The sequence below is a fragment of the Dama dama genome, chromosome 20, assembly GCF_033118175.1.
Source record: "Dama dama isolate Ldn47 chromosome 20, ASM3311817v1, whole genome shotgun sequence".
Classification (NCBI taxonomy): Eukaryota; Metazoa; Chordata; class Mammalia; order Artiodactyla; family Cervidae; genus Dama; species Dama dama.
The window spans coordinates 31,563,927-31,585,719 of NC_083700.1; the positions used below are offsets into that span (position 1 = coordinate 31,563,927).

A 21,793-nucleotide genomic window follows, 5' to 3' on the forward strand; every position below is an offset into this window, starting at 1 on the left:
TTGTTTGTTTAGCACTCTCATTCCTTGTTCTTACTTACCTAGCCCAGGAGTTGACAGTAGTTTAAAAAAGATTGAAGTCTCAAAGGAAATTCTAATACATACTTTAAAAGCCCAAAGCCTTAATAACTTCCTCTCATGGCTTCTCGTGACTGCTGCTCTGTCTACACATTTAGCATCTTTAAAAGGACTAGATTAAACTAAAACAAAAGATGAACTGTTAATCTGTAAAAGGAAAAAGGAGAACAGAAAGAATTAGAAACCAGAGCTGATTATACATGGGCCGCTAAATGTAGTATAGTGATCATTTGGTGGTGGCGGTGTTAGTGACAGAAATGGCAAAAAAGGGATTCATTGATGAGATTAAGGAAGGCCTAAGCTGTTGCTTTTGTAAATTCTGCTCATGTATACTCTCCTAGGATAATGTCTGTCCTAAAGGTGCTGGGATTCTCCCGCCTCCAGCCTAGGCACCCTCAGTTTCTGAGCAGAACACACAAGATTTGAAGTCAGAAGCCCTCAGTGTGAGTTCCTGCTGAGCCACTCAGTATCCACAGGACTTCGGACAAATCACAGAGCCTCTCTGAACAGCACCTGCACAGTGAGCATAACTCCTATCACAGGGCTGGTGAGACAATTACATATAAGCAAAAGCGTTTATACATTAAGAAACCTTTTTATAAACATCACAGTTATTCTTGGGGAAGCCCCACCTTGAAAGTTGTCAAAAAAGAACAGCTGTGGATTAAACTCTTTCTTTTTATTCACTCAGTTGAGCTTTTCTGTTTGGTCAAGTCTGCTTACTGGGTTGATGGGGTTGAAGTAAAGTCATCCTATTTCTGCTTGTTCTGGCCAAAGAAAGAGAACTCCAATGCCGAGCTGATCCATCTGTAGACTGGTAGGCAGAATGAAAGTGAGCAAAGGCAAATTACAAGACAGAACAGTTCAGAGTTAGAGGACAAAAGGGAGAGTGCTTCCCTTGCTTTCTCAAATCCAGGATGACTAAAACATCTCAAGTAACAGGAATAACCACAGTGATGTTCAGAGATCATTTAAGCCATAAAAATGTGCTCAGTTGTGTCTGACTCTTTGTGACTTCATGGACTGTAGACCTACAGGCTCCTGTCCATGGGATTTCCGAGGCAAGGATACTGGAGTGGGTTGCCGTTCCCTTTTCCAGGGGATCTTCCTGACCCAGGGATTGAACCCACGTCTCCTGCATTGGCAGGTGGATTCTTTACCATTGTGCCATCTGGGAGGCCCTAAGCCATAAGTGAAAAGTGGGAAAACACACCTATAGACTCCCTCTCTTCTATCCCTTTGACCTTTGGGGGCAGGGACAGGAATGTTACTGACAGCTCACTGGCCTCTGCCTGAAACCAGCCAATCACTAGCTTCTGGATAAGCTCAGTCTAGTGCAGCAACTGTGACATATTTACCCTAGTAAAGCCACAGCTTGCTCCCCTCTAGTGCGTTTCTCTTGTGGTAATCATCTCTGGAACCCAAAGTTATCCTGTTTTCTAATCCAGTAAGAATTAAAAACAATGACAAAAGCTCATGAGCAGCAGGCTTAGTAATCATACCTCATGCAGTCATAGAAGACTGTCCTCTCATGCATAGCACAGAGGACACAAATTGCACTCTCTCCAGTGTGAAACAGCCATAGGAAGTTCTACAGTCTCAGGCACACTGCCTGGGTGGGAACTGTCCACTCTTGATCTCTTCTTTCCATGCCCTTTCTGTATCCTTCCCCTGCCATCTCCCAGAGGGGTACCAGTCCCCAAACCAACAGCTGCTTGCATGTTGATGATTTTAAAATGTTCCTTGGTTACAGCTGAACACCCTGTTGTTGATATAATTTTTGAAGTGTTTGATTGAAATCTAGTTGCCTTTTTTTTTATTGTTGGGGAGAAGGAGGATGACGAAAACCCGAACGTAGCCTAAGAAAAGCTATGTATATGTGCTATATTTGTGCATGTTTGTGTGTATATACCTTCATGATTGTGCGCAGGCTGATACGGCAAAGAGAGAAAAGGAAACATCTCTTTCTTGTTTTCCAAGACTTCTTCAAAGACGCCCAACCCCCATAGTAGCAGGCAGTTCCCAAGTGGAGGGCGGAGGCAGAGGCCTCACCAAGGCCATCAATAACCAGGTGTGAGCTACAGGTCTCTGTGTAATGTGAAGCTCTCCCGTATTTCATTTCTGCACCCAGGGGGCAGCTCTGCAGGATTGCTTACGGAGAGCTCTGTGTCTGGCACCTCTCTCCACAAGGCCCAGGCGCCCAGGGTCCCACCGACCTGTCCAGGAATGTATTACATTGTTCACTGGTGCTGTAATTTGGCTGCAGGAGCTAGGCCTCCCAGGGATAAGAAACATACTCTCTCTGGCTTCCTCCCTTGGGCTTCTGCCCTATGACCACTGAGGGCATTTAAATAAAACCTCAGAAAGGCTGAGAAAAAAAAAAAAAAATTCCTTGTTATCTTTCTTATAATAGTGTCCTGAGTGGGTCTGAGAATTTGGTGAAGAACTTAGTGGTTGATGTGCTTACTAAGGGGAGGAGAGAGAACTGAGAAGAAACTACTCTCTGTAACAGGGAGGAAGAGATACGAGGCCGTGAGTGGTCATGAGTCAGACCTACAAGACTTGCAAGCAGATCCTCAGGGCCAGGATATGTTTGATTCTTTGAAATAATCTGAAGTCCCTGATTTCATTTTTCTGGCATCACTCTCAATAAGAGTATGGATTCATGCTATTATTCAAGCTTAGCAATAATACACGTTGGCTTTTATCTGCAGGACTATGTTAAGGCTGGCATTCTTACTTTTACATAAGAGAAACTGGCTTCAGGCTGTGCAGGTGAGGTGTTAAGTCACGTGCCTTCTCTAAAAGATTCAAAGATCCTTAAAGGATAATGTCTTTTAAGTTAACTTTGTATCCAAATAGCGTTTTCTACAATGCATTATACCTAAATATTAAAAGCCGAAAGAAATGGAGACCAACAGGAAGGAGTGAAAGACAGGAGGCAGGCTAAGAGACTGCTGATCTGAGGGACAGGCCCCTATTAAACAGAAGAAAGACGGGCAGGGGGTGGCGGTGGGGGATGGGATTAAAGGCAGTGAGTGAGTACCAGCAGGACTAATTGAGGCCCGGACTGCATCAAATAAAGTTCTCATTTTGCTGCTTGTTCCAAATAAATTTGTTTGTATAGTGCAGAATGAACGCCAGTTGTATAAAGCCAGTCAGAATGCAGAGGCAAGCTAAGGAATAAGAGGAAAAATTAATTGCTTGGCCATCATTCCTCTCTGGAGCCACATTAGCCTCTGTAATAGGGCTTACATGGGCCTTTCTCCCTCACTATCCACCTCACTTTTCAGCCCCCTCACTGTCTGGACAGCTTGCTCTTCTCAACCATTTATAGGAAATTGCAAAACTTGGTCTTTATGAACTAGAACTTGGAGCCCAGGGAAAAGCACATAGCAGTACGAGATGCCAGAAGAGGTCCACTTCCTTCCACAGGGTAAGAAGCAAAGAGAGAATAAGATAATAGAGCACGGGTAGATTTAGCTCAGGTTAGTTTCCCATGGAAGGCCTAGGCTATCATTTATGTGGTAACCTGGATATTCTTACGAGCGCTGAAGCTGACTGGAACCTGAGAGCTCTTCCCAGTGGCCCAGCAGACCAGATGGCACCCCTTTGTAATTCATTCAACTCTGTTCTTGAGTCCAGCCTGTCTGTGACCCTTACCTTTCCACTACCTTAAAGCTTTCTTCCTCTTAATCCCAGCTCAAGATGTCAGAAACTCTTCTTTTCCCCTCCCTCTGCCCCCTCCCTAATCCCACCATTGGCTCATCAGTTATCCAGTTGACTCCATTCTGCAAGGAAGACATTCCCCTGGCCTGACTCACTCAGTCCTATTTCTCCACAGGAATCCCCTCACCACAGACCACAAGGGCCCTGACTAGCTCATGTTTTGTGTTAATGGATGTGAAACCGGAGCAAACCCCCTCACCAAAAGAAAAACCACCCTCAACTCTCCCACACAGGTCTCAGCAGGTTACACAAATATTAGTCCTATCATCCAAATAAATCTGCCCCCACGGCCCAGAGCTATGGCTCCCCCATCCTCTTGCTGCCTGTGCAGAGAAAGCTGCTCCACAAACATGTGAGGACCCCAAGGGGTGCCAGAGAGGAATTAAGGGAAAGGGGTGTGTGTGCGCTGTATTCAGAATTCCCTGTGTAGTCTCCTTAATCTGCAGCCTGCTGTCAATACCTTACAGTCCCGAACTGAAGATTCTGAGAAGTCAGGATGTGCTAGACCAATTAGGGGCTTTGGTAAGAGGGTCTATTGGCTGGATTTGGGGGAAGAATTAAAACTCAATATCTGAGATAAGTTTACACCTTCATTTTAGAGATGAGAAGATAGAGGCTCAGAGAATTTGGGACTCTTGCTCAAAATATCATAACTGGTACAGCTGAGATTTTAGCCTAGGTATGTCATAAGTGCAAATTTCTACACCACTCTGCTCCTTTAAAATATCAACAGGCAAGAGACAACCACTGTCCAAGTCACATAAAAATAGGACATCATGATTTTGGGGACTCTGTGTCCTACCCTCCTCTGGCTTACTAAGCCTGCTATCTTTGGAGATGCCACTACTGCAAGCTTAGTTAGGAAGTGGGTAGTAGCTTAGAAGGAACTGTGCTATTTAAGCCAAATGTGGATTGAAGGATAATAATCACCAAGACTTGGAGAGTCACTAAATAAAGATTTGTTGAATAAATGAGGAAAGAGTGCTTTCTAAGCTATATACCCCTTTGGCCCCAAGCCTCAGCTCTCCTTCCCTCTGTAACCACTGGATTCTGCTCCCAGCTTCAAAGGCTAGGATCCTCTCCTAAAAATTGCCAAAGCCAGAGATCTTTACCTGCCTAGTATACACTGATGCCTCATGTGGCCCTTGAGATCAGTCTTGTTACCCTCTCTCACCCTCCATGAGTCACATATCTTTTACTTAGAGTTTCCCACACCTGGATGACCACCAGAATAATGCATGGAAAGTTTTAAAAAAGTAAAAATCCCAAGAGTAACCAAATTACTCCTTCTTAGGAGTGTTCTAGGATGTTCTAATGATCTGTTAGGCTGACACTGCATGCAACTCAGTTTACACAGGCAGCAAGGGAGCAAAAGAGGCAGTGCTGGCTGATACAGGTTGAAAAGGAGAGATTGGAAGAGAATGTATGTTTGTATAGTTGTATAATTTTTTTTTCTCCTACAAAACACAGCAGTTTACAAACATATGAGCATGAGAATGGAACCTTGTCCACTATGGCTAACTCATATCTAGCAATCCCAGGGTCTTGATAATGGGAGAATGTTGCAGAGTTTCTTTTGGGGTACCAGGCAGTTAGCTCACACTGACCCAGGGAAGAGATATGTGGTTTCATCTCTGTCCCATCTACCCTTGGCCAAGTAGGAAGGGAAGTTCTCTCCAGGTACCCTTTCTCCTGCACACATAAGAAGTACCAGGAAGCCAATGCAAGGGAAGGGGGGAATGAGCCTTGACCATGTGCTTTAGTGCAACTCATACCGCTCGGCAGACTCCCACCTCTTCCACTCTCCCTTCTAGCCTCCAGAGTGGGGAGTTAGGGAGCCGCTCGGTTTTTTTTTTTTTTTTTATAATACATCCCCTGTCAACTCTTCCCAGGGCTAAGGAACCAGCTAGGACACCAGGGTCCCTCTGGAGTGTTCTCCAAGTCCTTAAATAGAAGCTGTAGCAGCCCAGGGTTGAGGGTGGAGGAAGGTGTGCATGCAAAGATCTTGTGCTTTTGAATCAGGAGGTTTGAAGTGGAGGGATGAGTGAGGTATTTTTTATGTTCAGGTCTGATCCAGCCACTCTGCCTTCTTGGGGGCCTTGCAAGTATGGACGTCCACAGTGTTTCTGCACTCCTTGCACCGCACAGCACAGCACCAGTGGAATTTGCACTCACACTGGGTGACGCGGGTAACTCGGGTTGTGTCATACCCTCGGCCGCAGCACATGATTTCACAACCGTCTGTCCCTTTAGATGTCTTGCTACAGACTCGGCCTGCAGTGCCTAGGGAACCTGGGTTGGGGAAGAGAGAGTGAGAACCAAGTTACCTCTTACTTCAGCTGCTCTGGGTTCCCTTACCCACATCCTCATGAGGAAACCATAAAGAATCTCGTTTCCTGAAAATATACCCACTAGCCAAAATGACCATCTCATTGCCCTCTGCACCAGGCCTATTTCCTCCCACCATCAAGGCTCCCCAAAGACCACTGACTTTTCCTGCAGTGCATTCCCTACCAATACATATCTCCATATCCCCTGCAAAACTTAGCCTGAAAATGTAACTGTTAAAGCTGGGTGAAGGTTCTCTACTTGATGTGTGAAATTTTATATAATAAAAAGTTAAAATAAAAAACATAACCTATAATTTATCTTTTTAAGAAATCTTGCTACAACTTAGTTTATATTTCATTAAGTTGTACTATACGAGAAAGTAAAATTAAAAGCATAGGCCTGATGTCAAATTGTCTAGGATTAAAACCCAATTCTACACTTCTTAGCTATGAGGTCTAGCAAGTTAGTTAATAGCACCTAACTCAGTAGATGAAGTGTGTGTGTAAAAGTTGCTCAGTTGTGTCTGACTCTTTGTGACCCCATGGACTAGACAGTCCATGGAATTCTCCAGGCCAGAACACTGGAGTGGGTAGCCTTTTCCTTCTCCAGGGGATCTTCCCAACCCAGGGATCAAACCCAGGTCTCCTGCATTGCAGGCAGATTCTTTACAGGCTGAGCCACAAGGAAAACCCAAGAGTATCTGATCATCTGAGGGGACAAACTGATAAGCATTCCTGGGAGGAGGCTTCTCCCTAAGGAATTCCTAAAGACTATCCCTTGCCTTACCCCTTATGGTACCCCTTATGGTAGGAACTCTTGAAGGGTATGGATGGTGTTACTCCCCCTGCAGAGAATGCTCACAACCTCATTCTGACTGATTTTTGCCAAAAAGATCCTGCCAACAGATCACAAAATCCTAGAATTTTGGATAGGATGGATCCTAGAGAATATCTACTTTGGCCCTTTCCTGGAGATGGGAAAGTGGCTAACCTGGGGGTTCAGAAAGGGTATAATAAATTAACTGGTTTCTACTAGTAGTCTCCACATTCCACTAAATATGGATAGAAAATACTGGTACTTCTATATTTTTTTAAATATTTAAAATATCTGCTTTGTATCTTTTATGATGTACATGTTAGTACAGTGAAACAGACATAATTCATAAGTAAATATACATGTATTGGAGGTACACGCTCAAATTTTTTTAATCATAGGCGTATACAAACCAAAACACTAGGGACCACTGCTCTAGAGTGTGGGGTGACTAGATCTACTTTATATGTTTTCCGAGTAACTCCAGGAGTTAGGTCCTAATGCTCTTGTACACCAGAAGCCTCTTCAATATTCTGGAGCTGAGCTGGCCTATGTAGTAGCCATTAGCCAATTGTGATCATTTAGATTTAAGTTAAAATTAAAATTAGGGCTTCCCCAACCTAGATGTCTATCGGCAGACAAATGGATAAGAGAGCTGTGGTACATATACACAATGGAATATTACTCAGCAATTAAAAAGAATGCATTTGGTTCAGTTCTAATGAGGTGGATGAAATTGGAGCCTATCATACAGAGCGAAGTAGTCAGAAAAACACCAATGCAGTATATTAATGCATATATATGGAATTTAGAAAGATGGTAACGATGACCCTATATGTGAGACGGTGAAAGAGATACAAATGTAAAGAACAGACTTTTGGACTCTGTGGGAGAAGGTGAGGGTGGGATGATTTGAAAGAATAGCATTGAAACATGTTTATTATCATATAATAGATTGCCAGTCCAGGTTTGATGCATGATACAGGGAGCTCAGGGCTGGTGCACTGGGATGACCCTGAGGGATGGGATGGGGAGGGAGGTGGGAGGGGGGTTCAGGATGGAGAACACATGTACACCCATGGCAGATTCACGTCAATGTATGGCAAAACCCACTACAACATTGTAAAGTAATTAGCCTCCAATTAAAAAAAAAACACTCATGGAACTAAAAAAAAATTAGGGCTTCCCTGGTGACTCAGTTGGTAAAGAATCTGCCTGCAATTCAGGAGACTGGGGTTCGATCCCTGGGTCGAGAAGGTCCCCTGAAGAAGGAAATGGCAACCCACTCCAGTATTCTTATCTGGAAAATCCCATGGACAGAGGAGCCTGGCTGGCTAAGTTCATGGGGTCACAAAGAGTTGGGACACGATGTAGTGACTAAACCACAACTAAAAGTACATAAATTTTAATACTTAGTTCCTCAGTCACACTAGCTATATTTCAAGTGCTCAGTAATCACACATAAATGGCTATTGTACTGAAGAGCACAGATGTCGAGCATTTCTATCATCACAGAACGTTCAATAGGACTGTATTGCTTTAGAGGGAAATCCTGGATCCATACTCCCTTCTGGGATGACTTGTACCCTTTAAATTCCAGGCCCCACTCGGGTTTTATGAGATCTAATTTTATGCCTCTGAGAACAAACACCCCACACACATATGAGTCACCTTTCCTCCTGACTCCAAAGATCCTTCTCCAAAGGTGCATTTTAGGATGATAGCATAGGCTTATACCTGGGTGATGTATAACTATTTCTAGGCATTTAGAGAGTAACCCTCTGAATTATACCACATGGGAAGAAAACAAACTTGGTGATAGGAAATCACGACAGATGACACCACCCTTATGCTAGAAAGCAAAGAAGAACTAAAGAGCCTCTTGATGAATGTGAAAGAAGACAGTGAAAAAGTTGGCTTAAAACTCAACTTTAAGAAAACTAAGGTCACGGCATCCGGTCCCATCACTTCATGGCAAATAGATGGAGAAACAATGAAAACAGTGACAGACTTTATTTTGGGGGGCTCCAAAATCACTGCAGATGGTGACTGCAGCCATGAAATTAAAAGATGCTTGCTCCTTCGAAGAAAAGCTATGACCAACCTAGACATCATATTAAAAAGCAGAGACATTACTTTGCCAACAAAGGTCCGTCTAATCAAAGCTATGGTTTTTTTCAGTAGTCATGTATGGATGTGACAGTTGGACCATAAAGAAAGCTGAGTGCCAAAGAATTGATGCTTTTGAACTGTGGTGTTGCAGAAGACTCTTGAGAGTCCCTTGGACTGCAAGGAGATCCAACCAGTCCATCCTAAAGGAAATCAGTCCTGAATATTCATTGGATGGACTGATGTTGAAGCTGAAACTCCAATACTTTGGTCACCTGATGCGAAGAACTGACTGATTGGAAAAGACCCTGATGCTGGGAAAGATTGAAGGCAGGAGGAGAAGGGGATGACAGAGGATGAGATGGTTGGATGGCATCACCTACTCGATGGACATGAGTTTGAGCAAGCTGCAGGAGTTGGTGATGGACAGGGAAGCCTGGCATGCTGCAGTCCATGGGGTCGCAAAGAGTTGGACATGACTGAGTAACTGAACTGAACTGAACTGACAGGAAATCACTAGGAGAATCAGAAGTGCTTCCTCAACCTTTTTTCTCCTGAAAGTGAAAGTGTTAGTCACTCAGTCATTTCCGATGCTTTGCAACCCCATGGACTATAGCCTGCCAGGCTCCTGTGTCCAAGGGATTCTCCAGTCAAGAATACTGGAGTGGATAGCCATTCCTTTCTCCAGTGGATTTTCCCAACCCAGGGATCAAACCTGGGTCTCCTACATTGCAGGCAGATTCTTTACAGTCTGAGTCAACAGGGAAGCCCCTAGCACCCTTCAGAGTACACAGGCTACTTTTCTCTGTGACTTGGGTAGAGCTCCACCCTGTTTCTCTGCCCAGTTTTGCTCCTAGCCAATTGTCTGTCCACGAATGACAGTGATAGGTGAAAACAAATAGTGTGGAAGACAACCAAGGTTTTGGCTTCCCCTTACTGAAGTCCTGACTGCTGATACTACAGAGATGAGCCCGAGAGCCGTAAGAATAACCAGGGAAGAGCAGTTCTGTTACACTGCAGGTTGTACTTAGTTTAACCCATCTGAGCCTGAAATACAAGCCATGATGGTGACTTCCACTTTTCTAGGGAAATACTACATCACCTCCCAGCATTCCCAAGAATTCCGCCACAAATATATGGAACAGATTCAAAAATGACTTGCTGCTTTCTGCTGACGGTCAGCCATTGGTAGGGATCTCCTCTCCCCTTACTTCCCCAGTTCCACTTTAGAATTTTCAGTGGAAGCACCCTGGATAAGCTCTCTCAGGGTCACTCATGGTCTATTTCCAGCCTATCTTTCTACCTTTAATCTCCGCTACCCCAAACCTTACTCAGTCAGGTTAACCTGCATTCTGCTTGTGGAACAGATCATGTGCTTTTCTACCTACCAGCCTACTCACGTGTAGAGAATATCTGCCTATCCTCCTCTCTAGCTATCCAGATAACTTCCACACTTCAAGAAACAACTTAAATGCGACACTTTCAAATAAACTTTATTTGATCTCTTTTGCAGTTGCATTGTCTACCTGTTATCTCTCGTTTCTTTAGCTAGATTGTAAACAGCCAAAACACGGTCTGCATCTTATGCCTCTGCATAGCCCATACATTAGCTTGGTACTGAAATGGGTGAATCATTCAAACATTCACCAAGCAGTAACTATTGTATCCCAGATGCTGGGAATATAAAGGAATGATAGATGACCTCAGGTCTCAGGGAGCCAAGTGTCCTCTCCTCTCTAGGCAGCTTTGGGCCTGGCAGACTGAGGCATAAATCAGTAATCTTATTATAAGATTATTTTCACATCTGACTGACTCCTCCAACTTCCATCCCTAACTCCTGATGCTGAATGGACCATGATTAGCTAGAGGTGCCTGCACTAAGACCTGGGCTCCATGTCCCTACCTGCTTTCCTTACTCACCTGCAGCCTTGTCCAAGACACAGTAGTCTGGGGAGTTGTCAAAGTAGACCAGGTCAGTCCGGGTAGCACGGCGATAGCCTTGGCGAGCTGCTGTGAAGTTTGCACCATCCTGGGTGGCCGTGACTTGCACAGCCCCGTCATAACGCCGCCGTAGGTAGTCACCTGTGCGGCGGAAATCTGAGAGCGCGCGCCAGCAGGTGCGCAGAGTACAGGAGCCACTCACGCCATGGCACTTACACTCCAGCTTCAGAAACCGCCGCACAGCCTGGAAGGTGGGGACGCAGTGAGGGGAAAAGCAGTCAGGATACTTTGTGGTCATCCCTGGGACCAAACGCATGAGGGCCCTGAGCTCTGCTGGCCCTGGTTGGCTGGTGGAGCCATCGGTTCTTCTGTTCTCTCCCCAGTCAGGTCACACCCATTCTTCCTGACCAGATTCTTCCAGGAAACCTTCCTAGACCAACAGTGCTTTTCTTTTCATGAAAGCCCATTTGAACTTTCAAGCCCCAGGATTCTGTTCATAGCTATGGGACATCCTCTATTTTTCTTATGTTTCAGAGTTCAAGGTACCAAGCCTTCTGCTTTTGTGGCGTGTCATTTTCCAGCACAGTGCTAGGCATATAGGTGGTGCTCAAAGGCCAGTGCACTGACTGGAATAAGCTCTAATCCTCCTCAGACTTGAGGAGGTGATTCTTTTCTTTCTTTAGAAGTTATTTCCCTTCCTTTCTCCACCTTTCCTTAATTCCCACCTATGTGAAGACTCTTTATGCTCCAGGTTGAACCTTGGCATTCCCAAAGGTCCCTTGCATTTACTGCTCCTCTTCCAAGGGTTGGGGCTTTTGGAGGTAATCTAGAAGCCTTCAACCCTTCTACCTTCACATTCACTCCATGATCATAGATACTGGCCATCCCCAGCAAATACGAATGTACATGCAGAGACATGAGTACTGACCGTGCGACCACAGCGATTGTTATGTAAGTTCATGAGAGCCCGGGCATCCTTAAGCCTCTTCTCCTTAGCATCCACGAAAGCTTTGGCAAAGCGAACACCATAGTGGATGTTGTCACTGCAGCCACCCCAGTCAAAGTCCCCACGCTGGTCATGGTGTCGGCCACGGGTGTAGGGGTCACAGCTGCACACACTCAGCTCACCCTGGCTACAGGCACGAGTGATAGCATGGACCACTCCTGCTGATGAGATGGCATATACAAATGCTGCCTCCCGGCTACCTAGAGAGAGAAAAGGAGAAGTGTATTTCAGGAAAGAGGCCGACGTCTGTCCCCTTCTTCAGCCCACACAACCTCCAACTCTGAAACCTCTTTTCCTTTTCTTTACCAGGGAAACCCCTATACTTCCTTTATTCAGAGTACCCTTCCCTTCTGAGAACATTCCCCAGAGTGTCTGACCTCTACCCCTCAGCCCTCACAACTCTCTATCTACTTTGTACATGTGACCTCTTGGGCTGACCTGTACTCCTGCATCCTTCCAAACTCCCTGGGTCCAGCCATTGAAAACTTTCACAGTGAATCATTCCCTCCCACTGAGTGCCAACCCCTGCTTAGCAAAGTCAGCCTCAGTCCACATTCCAGGCCTTTTCAGGCCCACTCTGCTGGACAGTTCCCCTACAATGGAGCCCCCAGCCCAGGGGTCATCCTATTTGAAGAGATAGGCTACTTCCTCCAGCCAGCTTTCTTCCTTCCCTCCTCTTGGGGATTGATGAATCATCGCTCTTGTCCCTCTGACACCTCCAGAGTCTCATCTCATTCCTTTTCTCCTAGTTTACTGTTTAGCTCTGCTTAGCTCTTTTGCTGAGCCAAGTCCAAGCCGCTGACTTCCCAAATATTTACATATCACCTTTCTGTTTATCTCTTGCTCCCATTACTATAATGTTGGGAGTGTTGGGCTGAGGGCAGTGATGGTGTTGGTAAGAACAGAGCAGCCATTTCTAGTCCTCAGTCTTACAGTTCATGGGTGGAAGTCTGAAGGCTGGGGGTTTGGGGAGGGAAGGAAAAGGGAGGATGAAGGACGGAGGTACCAGGGAATGCTATTGCTCTGACCCGTCATCCCAGAACCCTGGGATTTAGAAGGGCCACTGACTTCATATCAAAGGTACTGAGGGTCTGTTTCCAACTGTATCCTGGGCTCTGCCCACAGTTTTTACTCTTTTTTTTTTTTTTTTTTTTTGGTTTTTACTCTTAATTATGAGGCAGAATGTAGGAAAGAGGCATTCCACCCACTACCCACTCACCACCCCAACCAAGCACAGGAAGAGAAGGAACGGGAAGAAGCCCTTACTTCTGAGCATGACGCGGCCAAAGACAGTGTGGTCCCGGTCCAGGGTGGTACAGTTCCAGCGATGGTGGCGGAACTGGTGCTGACACTCTCGGATCCATTCTCGGGCACCCTCGCCCACGGAGCGCATGATGTCTGGGTAACGCTGGCACAACTGCCGCTGCCGGCTCACCAGCCCAGGGATGTTGTCACAGATCACACGGGCCCCTAGTGCCCCGATGTACCTGCAAGGTGGAGATGGCCCTGTCAGAGCATCCGGCTTTATTCTGCAATCCGGGGGCCGGGGGTGGCAGGGGGTGGGGGTTGGGGTAGTAACGAGGGGAAAGGTTTGGCATTCAGGCCTTTAGAGATTCCTTCCCCCTCCTCTAACCCATATTCCCCAAGGCCTCAGGGAAGAACCAATCCCCACAAGCCTTCAAGAAATAATCTGTTTCAGAGAGAGTAATTGAGTGGTCTCCCACCATCACCAGTTCCCCAGCCAAAAACCAAAGGGACACACACTCCCAAAACACAGGCCAGGCATGTGTCACGTACACAAGCTATGGGCATGTCACACAAACCCCACTGCCTGTTTATCTAATCAACATTAAGAGCCTTATGGAAAAAGAACAGAATTAGCGTCTGAGACAGCATTGTTACACCCACATGTCAGAGGCATGTCCTACGTAGCTGGCTCATAAAGCATGGTTTGGGGGAAGAAGGATGGAGGTGGGGAGGGGTCAGTGGGAAGACAGATAAGTGGGCAGTTCTGAGTGATGTTTATAGCTCCAGTCAGACCCATATAGCTAAAAGTCCTCATTCCCAATGGTGAGGTCTGGGAAGGAAGACCCCCATCCCACTCTCTTCCCCATACCTTTTACTTCTATGTCCCATGACCTTTCTTAACTAATCAGTCTTTCAAAATCATCCTTCCCATTTTATAGGGCATAAGGTCCTGGATGAATCTGCATGGGCAGAGGGCTATTTGCAGTGGGAAACCAAAGGCCAAGATTAAGCAACAGAGTGATACTCCCCATATTCCAGTCCCCAGTCTGCCTAGGTGAACAATTATAAGAAGATCAATTAGATTAGGAGAGCTACTAAAAGATATGGGGGTTGCTAGAGTCATTCTTAATTTTCTCCAGGAAGTGTTTTTTCTTTATTCAAACACAGTTAGCCCTAGACTCCACCACAAGCCTCAGGAAGAACATTTCAGAGAGAACACAGGAGTTCATCATCACCTTTTCTCTCCACAAGGCCATTAAATGAGCTCTGACCCATACACTCATTTCCCACTCCCTTTCTCTGTTTCCAGCACCCAGCACCGCCCTTGATTTGCTGGGAATTCTTTATGCTCCTGTCCTAACACATCAAGGGATGCCTTCATGCCCCTTTTCTGCACAGGTGGGGGCCCTGGAGGGTTGTTGCTGCTACAGACAGAAAAGATTTGATTTGAGCCGTGAATGAGCCTGTGGTTTGGGAAAGGCCCCAGAATGGGCCTAGAAGTGGGTGAGGAGAAGGGACAGCAGCCAGAGGGGAGAGGGAAAAGCTGGACTGCCCTGGGCTCTGTCCTCTGCAACACTTCCCCCTCCCCCTGCACTCGCAAACCCAGCCCTCACCCACAGACTGGATCACCACTGGTGACACCAACTCAAACAAACACAAGGAGGGCTGATGCTTGCCTCTTCTGGAACTCAGCAGAGCTGATGGGGCCCATCTGTCCCGGGGAGGGGTGAGAGGGCTGGTCCACCACTAGCAAATCCCATGGAATCAGCGTCCCCAGTACTGTCCATCAGGGCAACAGCTTCCAGGAACAAACAAAATAAACACCCTGGTCTGGGCCAGGCCGGAAAGGGCTGCCTGACGCACAGCCGGGAGTTACACCCACTGCCGCGGTGCTTTGTTTGGAGAATCAAGACCGTTGGAGTTGGAGCCTGTCCCTGTCTCACCACCATTCTGCTTTCCCAGTTCAGCCCTGAGTACTGCTCTAGGCAATGGGTGTTTGTTTTTTTAACTGGGGCTTGGGAAGAGGGGGGGGTTGGACGGGAATGGGAGACCAGTAATCCAGCCCTCATGAGACAGTCTGGAGTAGGGCAGGCCAAACTCTGGTAAAAAGTCCTTCCTGTGGTCTAACTTAACTCCACTCTGCTGCAGCCCACATCGATTCTTCCTCGTTACATCCTCGCTGAGCGTGGGAACATCTGCTCAGTATCTCCTATGGGAAGATAATTTCCTTTACTACCACTCTTACCCCACCAAGTAGCTGCTTTGAGGGTCTGCAGACCAGGGCTTCCAATGGTCAACACCTGTAGTCAGTGTGGGGCCTCCAACAAAGCAGCCTGAGGCCCACCCACCCCCATCTTCCTCTAAATTCAGCACGTGCCTACAAGATGCCAACCATGTGCCAAGCACTGAGCTCAGCTGTTAGGGGCACAAAGATATTTAAGGCGTCTCCCAGCTGATGGGCCAGCAGAAATGCCCCTGACTCTCTAGCTCTCTTCCCCTTCCACAAGTTTTTACTTTCTTCTCAGCTTCCTGCTCCAGAATGCTCTCTTTGCCTGCCTTTGACCAGTTCCTATCCCTTCTTTTGACAAAGTGACTCATACCCTAATCTGGCTCCTTGCTACTCAGAGTGTGGTCCCCAGAGCAGCAGCATCAGCATCTCCTGGGAACCTGTTAGAAATGCAGTGCCTCAGGCCCCGTTCCAGGCCTACTGAACTGACATTTTACCAACATCCCCAGGTGATTAGGACACGCTGCTCTTTGAAGGCAGGGGTGTGTTTTGTTCACTTCAGTATCTCCAGTACCTTGAACAATGTCTGGCACAAAGCAGGTACTCAATAACGTTTTGTTGAGTAAAACAAAACCTGACTGCTCTGATTTATTCCCCAACTCCATACATAAGCATCATTTCAATTACAGCTTTACTCCTTGTTGACACTGGAGATGTTTTAAGTTTGTATCTTTTTAATGAGGCCAGAGATCCTCTTTTTGTTTACTTCCTTTCTTTTACGGTCCTTAGTGTATGTACATGGTTTAGCCCAGCCCATATTGGACTTTGAAGACAAGGATACAACTATTATCCTCCCTGAATATCTTAAGACAGTATCATTTATATGATACTTGACAGTTCACAAAACATTTTTCTCCACAAAAATCCTATGAGAGAGCTCCATTTTACAGGTGAAGAAACTGAGGTCAGGGAGATGAACAATACTCGGCGCTGTTCATCAGGGCTAGTCAAAGGAGAACTGGGGTGAACCAAGGACATCTGACTCCAAAGTCCAAGCTTATTTTCAATTCCAAGCATAAGAGAAGCACACGATGCTTAACCAGGCGTAGACCAATCAGGCTCCAAAACTGGTGTGAACCTGAATTTCTTACTATGCCCCTCCTATCCTTCAGTTTCTTCATGTGTGAAATGGGGATAATATTATCTGTCTTGCTGGGTTATTTTAGGAATTGAAGATTGTGCTTACAGGCGTTTGGCCATAGTATCAGGAACTTAGGAAGGGCTCATTAAATAGCAGTTGTTGATAACTAATGTTAATGTTGGGGAATTCCCCAGGGGTGGGGAGGGTGCAGGTTGGGGAACTGAGATCCCAGAAGCCTGGTGGCAAGGCCAAAAAAAAAAAAAAAAAAAACCCAATAATATTAATGTCACGATACCACTTTGTTCCTCTTTCTGTGAACCACAGTCCTGAATGTAGTCCTGCTCTTGTGATTCCCGACATCCAAGCCCCTGCAGAATACAGAATAGTACAGGGAGGCACATGCCAGGAGACCCCCATTTCTTGTTCTGTTTTTCTTGGTTAGAAGAGACCATCCATTTCCTCCACCACTTAAAGATCAGAAGAGGAAGGGAGGTTGGAGAATAAGGGGAAGGGCTGTAAGGAAGATCAGATTGTTAACTGGTGATAGTGATGACATTCTGCTCCTGAGTGGAACATGGATACACACAGAGTCAACAGGCATCTATCTCTTCAGGGGGCTGTACAGAATATCAATCTAGCTGATTTTTTTTGTTTTTCCTAAGGGAAAGAGAGAATCACCTTGGGGGCCTTACTTGCCTTTGGAAAGCAGCTTTCTACTTTATCCCAGAAGTGGTGACTACTGAGGCAGGCATCTGGGGCCTGCAGCTATGACCCCTATGAGGCAAGCAGAATGAAATGACCTTGCACTCACTGCCCATCCTGGCCCTGTTGCTGCCTTCCTCCATTTCACAGGGACTGCTGAATCCCTCCGTATCACCCACTCATCTGCTTCCCTCCCTCCCTAGCTAGCTCTTTCACCCAGGAGTTTTTCCAAAATCTTTAATATGAACCACATGGGGGGAGAGTAATAGAGGGAGAAGGGAAAAGAGAGGATAGCCAATGGGACAAAATGGGGACTCGGAAGAGCCCCAGTTAGGTGTTTAGGAACTGCTTAACCAGGATGCTGAAATTACCAGAGTGACATTCTCTCATCTAAGCAGCAAGTGGACCAAGGCTGCCTCCCAAATTGGTAGGAAGCAATCAAGAGTCCCTAAAAGCAAACTGTTATCTGGGATGGATAAAGATGCACAGTGATCACTTCATTGTCTGTCTGCAAGGCCACTGAAGGCACAAGTCTCCAGCCAAAACCGAGCCCATGAAAGTAAAGGGTGGCTTTGATCTCACACAGAACTTTGAAGGGCTTTTCTCCTCATCCCCTTCTTCCTTTTCCTTTTCTAAAAGAATGTTTCAAGCCAGATGTAAGATATGGGCCTCCCTGCTCCCCCATCCAGAACCCCCCTCCTTGCCTTCTCCAACACTGTAGAGATAAAAAAGATCCCAAGGAGAGATTTTTCTGAAACAGGAAAACAGGGAGAGGGGGGCAGGGCGGGGGAAGATGGAGATGGAGAAAGACGCATCTTGAAATGATAGGAATCTGCGGCCCAAGCTCGCTAGCCCTTCAGCCAGCTACCCCTCACCCTTCTTCAGCCAAGATTCCAAATCCAGAGAGAAGCCACAGGGTGCAAGGGGGAAAAAGACCACACTCTGTGGAGGAGGTGGGGGTCTGGGGGGGAGGGGCGGAGTAAGGAAAGGAAGGTGGGTACTGCATGGGTAGAAAGGGGTAGCAGCCCAGTCCAAGAGGCCAGTTTAATTGGGGGGTGAAGAGGAAAGACAAGACTACTGAGTCATTTCTCAGTCCCACTCTCCCCCTGCTCAGCCCCTAGGAGGTGGGGGAGGAGAGAGAGCAGCTCAGTTCTGGGAGAAAAAGATGGGTGCCATCTAGATTGGGGGCGGTGGTGGGGGGTGGGGGTGAAGAGAAAAAAACAGATACCCAGTGGATTTGTAATTCCTTCTGCCTCATTTGCCCTCATGTGAAATGCCTGGCGTCTAAGGCCTGCAAGAAATCTGAGGAGAGGATCTCTTAATGCTTTGAGGCTCTAGAAGCCTCTAGTTCTTAGAGGGGAAAAGATGGGAGATGGGCCCATCTAGAGAAGAAAAAGGAAGCAGAGAGGGAGATAAAGGTTCCATGTGAGATCCTCAAAACAGAGGCTGAAGACAAAATGTCTAAAGTATGCAAACCCAAGTAATCTGTTTGTTTCAGCTGTGGGAGTTAATGGGGTAGTTTTTGCCTTAATTCCATTTCTAAACCTTGCACTGGGTACCGCTGCCTCACCCGAGCCTTACTGCGTGGTGGGGTGAGGGTCGACCAACGAGAGGCTCGTCCGAGCTGGCCAGCTGCCTCTTTCTCTACCTCCCGAGGGCAGGCGGGGGACAACCTCAGGGGATCAGAGAATTCTCTTGGACGGCCACCGCGGCCCCAGATGGGCGACTGGTCCCTTGAATCCATCCTTAGAGAAACTCGTAAGGTAGCTTTTGCCCTACGAGAACTGAGCTGAAATAGAGCTCTGAGAAGCCTCGATTACCCCGCGTCCCTGCTCCAAACACCTAGCGCTCTCATCGCCGGACGGGGAAGGAGCGGCGCCACCTTACCCACTCCCCATGCCCCTGCGCCCCTTGGCGACTTCGGTGACAGTCGAGCCCGGATCGTCTCTAATTCCCGTTACAGCGACAACCTGGTCTCCTGAGCAGCGGGGGGCCGGGAGCTGTATCTTCCCTTTGCGCGCGTCTGGCCTCTCTAACCCAGTACCTCACCCTCCCAAGCCCGAGAGCCACACTCACCACCAGGACGTGTCTACGCGGGCCGGCAGCGTCAGCAGCAGTAGCAGCAACAGAAGGCAGGCAAGACTTAGGCGGGCCGAAGCCCGAGAGCCGTCGGGGGCCGTGGATCTGGGAGCGGACTCGGGGACAGGGGCGCGGACGCGTCGAAGGGGTAGCTGCGCGGCTTCCTCCGCACCACCCGGCCTCAGCATAGCTCCCCGAAGACTCCCGCCACGCGGCCCGGAGGGGCGTGGACGGGGCACCGGCTGAGGGTACTCAGGCTGCTCCTACTTCACCCCCCTGGGGGGCCATAAGTCTCGCCGCCGGCCGGGGACCTGAGGGCACCTAGAGTCCAGGAGCCGGGGCGCCAGGTCCCGGAGAGGGGCGCAGGGAGCGGCGTCTGGAAGCCGATGACACCGCGCCGAACTCGGGATCTGGGGCGAGCTGCCCGGGCAGGGATGCGGTGTCAGGGGGTCGGCGGCGCGGAGTGGGGCTGCGGACAGAGTGTGCGGACAGCCCCTCCGGCCGCGGGCTCTCATTGGACGGCGCGGGGCGGGGCCGAAGCCCCGGACACGCGCGGCCCTCAGGGCGGCTCCGCCCGCGCCAGCTCCCGGCGCTCTAGGTGTGGCGGCCGCCTCCGCCCCTCGGCGCCCCTAGCACCGCGCCGCGCCCCCACCTGCTCGGGACTGACTGGGCGCAGTGGCGCCCTTCTGCTCCCCGAGCACCCAGCCCCTGCCCACGCCGCGCCACCGGGTCCTAGCGCCCTGCATTCGGCAACCCCAGCCTCCGTGGGTGATGGCCAGGGGGCTCGGGGGAGGGGAGCTGCAGACACTTTCCCCTACAGTCATCTAACCTACAGTGACCCTGGAGTGAGCCACAGAGGACTTGGTCCTCTGGTTCTTGGTCCTCTGGTTCTCCCTCGGTTCTTGCGCTTCTGTGAAATGGGTAGAATCTCTGCCTCGGGGAGTTGCGGGAGAATCTTGATTCCCCTTTCCAACGCCGCCAACGCGGGCGCCACCGGTAGCCGACCTCAGGTAGGGGCTTCTCTCATCGACCACCCACTGCCCCTCGTACACACACACACACACACACACACGACTTCAGGTAGGGGCTTCTTTCGTCTACGACCCGCTGCTCCTGGTACACACACACAGCGTTTAGACGTGGGTTCCCCCGCAAACCCCCACACCCCGTTTAGACCCAGATCCCGCCTGCCGGCCGGCGATGACCAAAACCAAAAAGCACACCAGCCGGCCGGACGCGAACCCCTAGCCCTGTGCTGCCCGGGTTCAGCGCAGCTCAGTCTCCCTCAGCTCTCCCGAAACTTCGGTCCCCCACCCCTTCGGGCGGGGCTGCGAGTACGAGAGAATCAGAAACAGCTGGGCGGCTTTCCCGAACCAGAGGCCAGGGTGGGGGTCCTGCTGAGAGAGTGGGAGCCCCGGAGCCATTTCTCTCCTTCGCCTTTCCACCCTTCCTCCTTCCTCCTGCTCTCCTCCTTCCTCCCCCCACCGCCCCCCGCCAGCCCCCCAGCAGCCTGGAGGCGTGGTAAATTGTGAAGGGGTTGGGGGGCTGGCAGCTGTAGAAACTGACCCCCTTCTTCCCTCCGCACTTCTTAGGTTGGCAGGTAGAGCTTCTGGAGACAGGGTGGCCCTTACTGAGACCTAAAAATTCTTTTTGAAAAACCCTGGATCTTCCCGACTTCCAGAGTACACCTGGGGTCTGGCCCCAGCGGCTTCTCCAGCCTCAGTTTCTCCTGCCTAGCCCCTCTTTGCCAGGTGTCTTTCATGCCTCTCCCCGTGATTTATCTAAACTATAAAGCCCTGGTGTAAACAACGGGCTGGAAACTGCCCAGCCCCTTCAACCCCAAACTCATTGTCAGTTCTTGGTTGGGGGGGAAGGGGGGTCGGTGTTAGAGACTCCGGAGTGTGAGCGGACAGGGCGCAGCTGGCTGCAGAGAGGCTGCAGGCGTCCCAGAGGCAGACATGAGGGAGAAGCGCTCAGGGAGACCTTTATCCCCTCTCCCCATCTCTCACCCCTTCACCTCACTTTCTGTGGCAGGGGGCGGAGTGAGTTCATTAATTCAACAAATATTTATTCCCTACCATGTGCCAGACTGTGCTAGGCACATCAGTGAAACAAAGCAAAATGGACAATGTCTGCCTGAATGGAGTTTCACTTATACTGGAAGAAGATCGACAATAACCAGTAAACATCATAAGTAAAATATATGGCATGTTAGAAAGCGATAAGTAGAGGGGGAAACAAGAGTTGTTCAGGGTAGGCCCCATTAAGGGGACATTCAAAGCCTCATGCAACAGAGAAGGTGCCCACCCTTGGGGGAGGTAGGAAATGGGGGCTGGACAGGAATTGGATGGGAGTCAGCGAGGGGTGAATACAGAGACCATGTTAGCATGCC

The 21,793-nt window shown here is 48.6% G+C and overlaps 2 protein-coding genes across 13 annotated transcripts in view; one reads left to right on the top strand and one right to left on the bottom strand.

Annotated features, from left to right (window-relative positions):
* Positions 1 to 9,177, top strand: part of ST7L (suppression of tumorigenicity 7 like) — a 92,209-nt gene extending 83,032 nt beyond the window's left edge. For 10 of the 12 annotated variants that reach the window (XM_061121139.1, XM_061121145.1, XM_061121140.1 and 7 more), the window contains one exon: positions 417 to 895. In XM_061121139.1, coding sequence (XP_060977122.1) covers positions 417 to 464 — 48 coding nt within the window. In that variant the 3' untranslated portion in view covers positions 465 to 895. Of the gene's footprint in view, positions 1 to 416; positions 896 to 9,129 lie in introns of those variants that run through there. The other 2 variants (XM_061121136.1, XM_061121137.1) reach the window with 2 other exon arrangements.
* WNT2B (Wnt family member 2B) lies at positions 5,229 to 19,922 on the bottom strand. The gene is made up of 5 exons (XM_061121150.1): positions 19,399 to 19,922; positions 13,271 to 13,491; positions 11,927 to 12,204; positions 10,978 to 11,242; positions 5,229 to 6,096 (listed from the first exon to the last, which is right to left on the bottom strand). The coding sequence occupies exons 1-5, from the start codon at positions 19,587 to 19,589 to the stop codon at positions 5,867 to 5,869; spliced, it is 1,185 nt and encodes a 394-aa protein (XP_060977133.1). The 5' UTR covers positions 19,590 to 19,922; the 3' UTR covers positions 5,229 to 5,866.
* Between the last annotated feature and the right edge of the window lie 1,871 nt (positions 19,923 to 21,793).

Coding starts and splice junctions, on each gene's coding strand:
- WNT2B (XM_061121150.1), bottom strand. CDS start 19,589: ATGCTGAGGCCGGGTGGTGCGGAGGAAGCCGCGCAGCTACCCCTTCGA. Junction 13,492..19,398: donor CGCGTAGACACGTCCTGGTG/GTGAGTGTGGCT, acceptor TCCACCTTGCAG/GTACATCGGGGCACTAGGGG. Junction 11,243..11,926: donor ACAATCGCTGTGGTCGCACG/GTCAGTACTCAT, acceptor CCCACCTTCCAG/GCTGTGCGGCGGTTTCTGAA.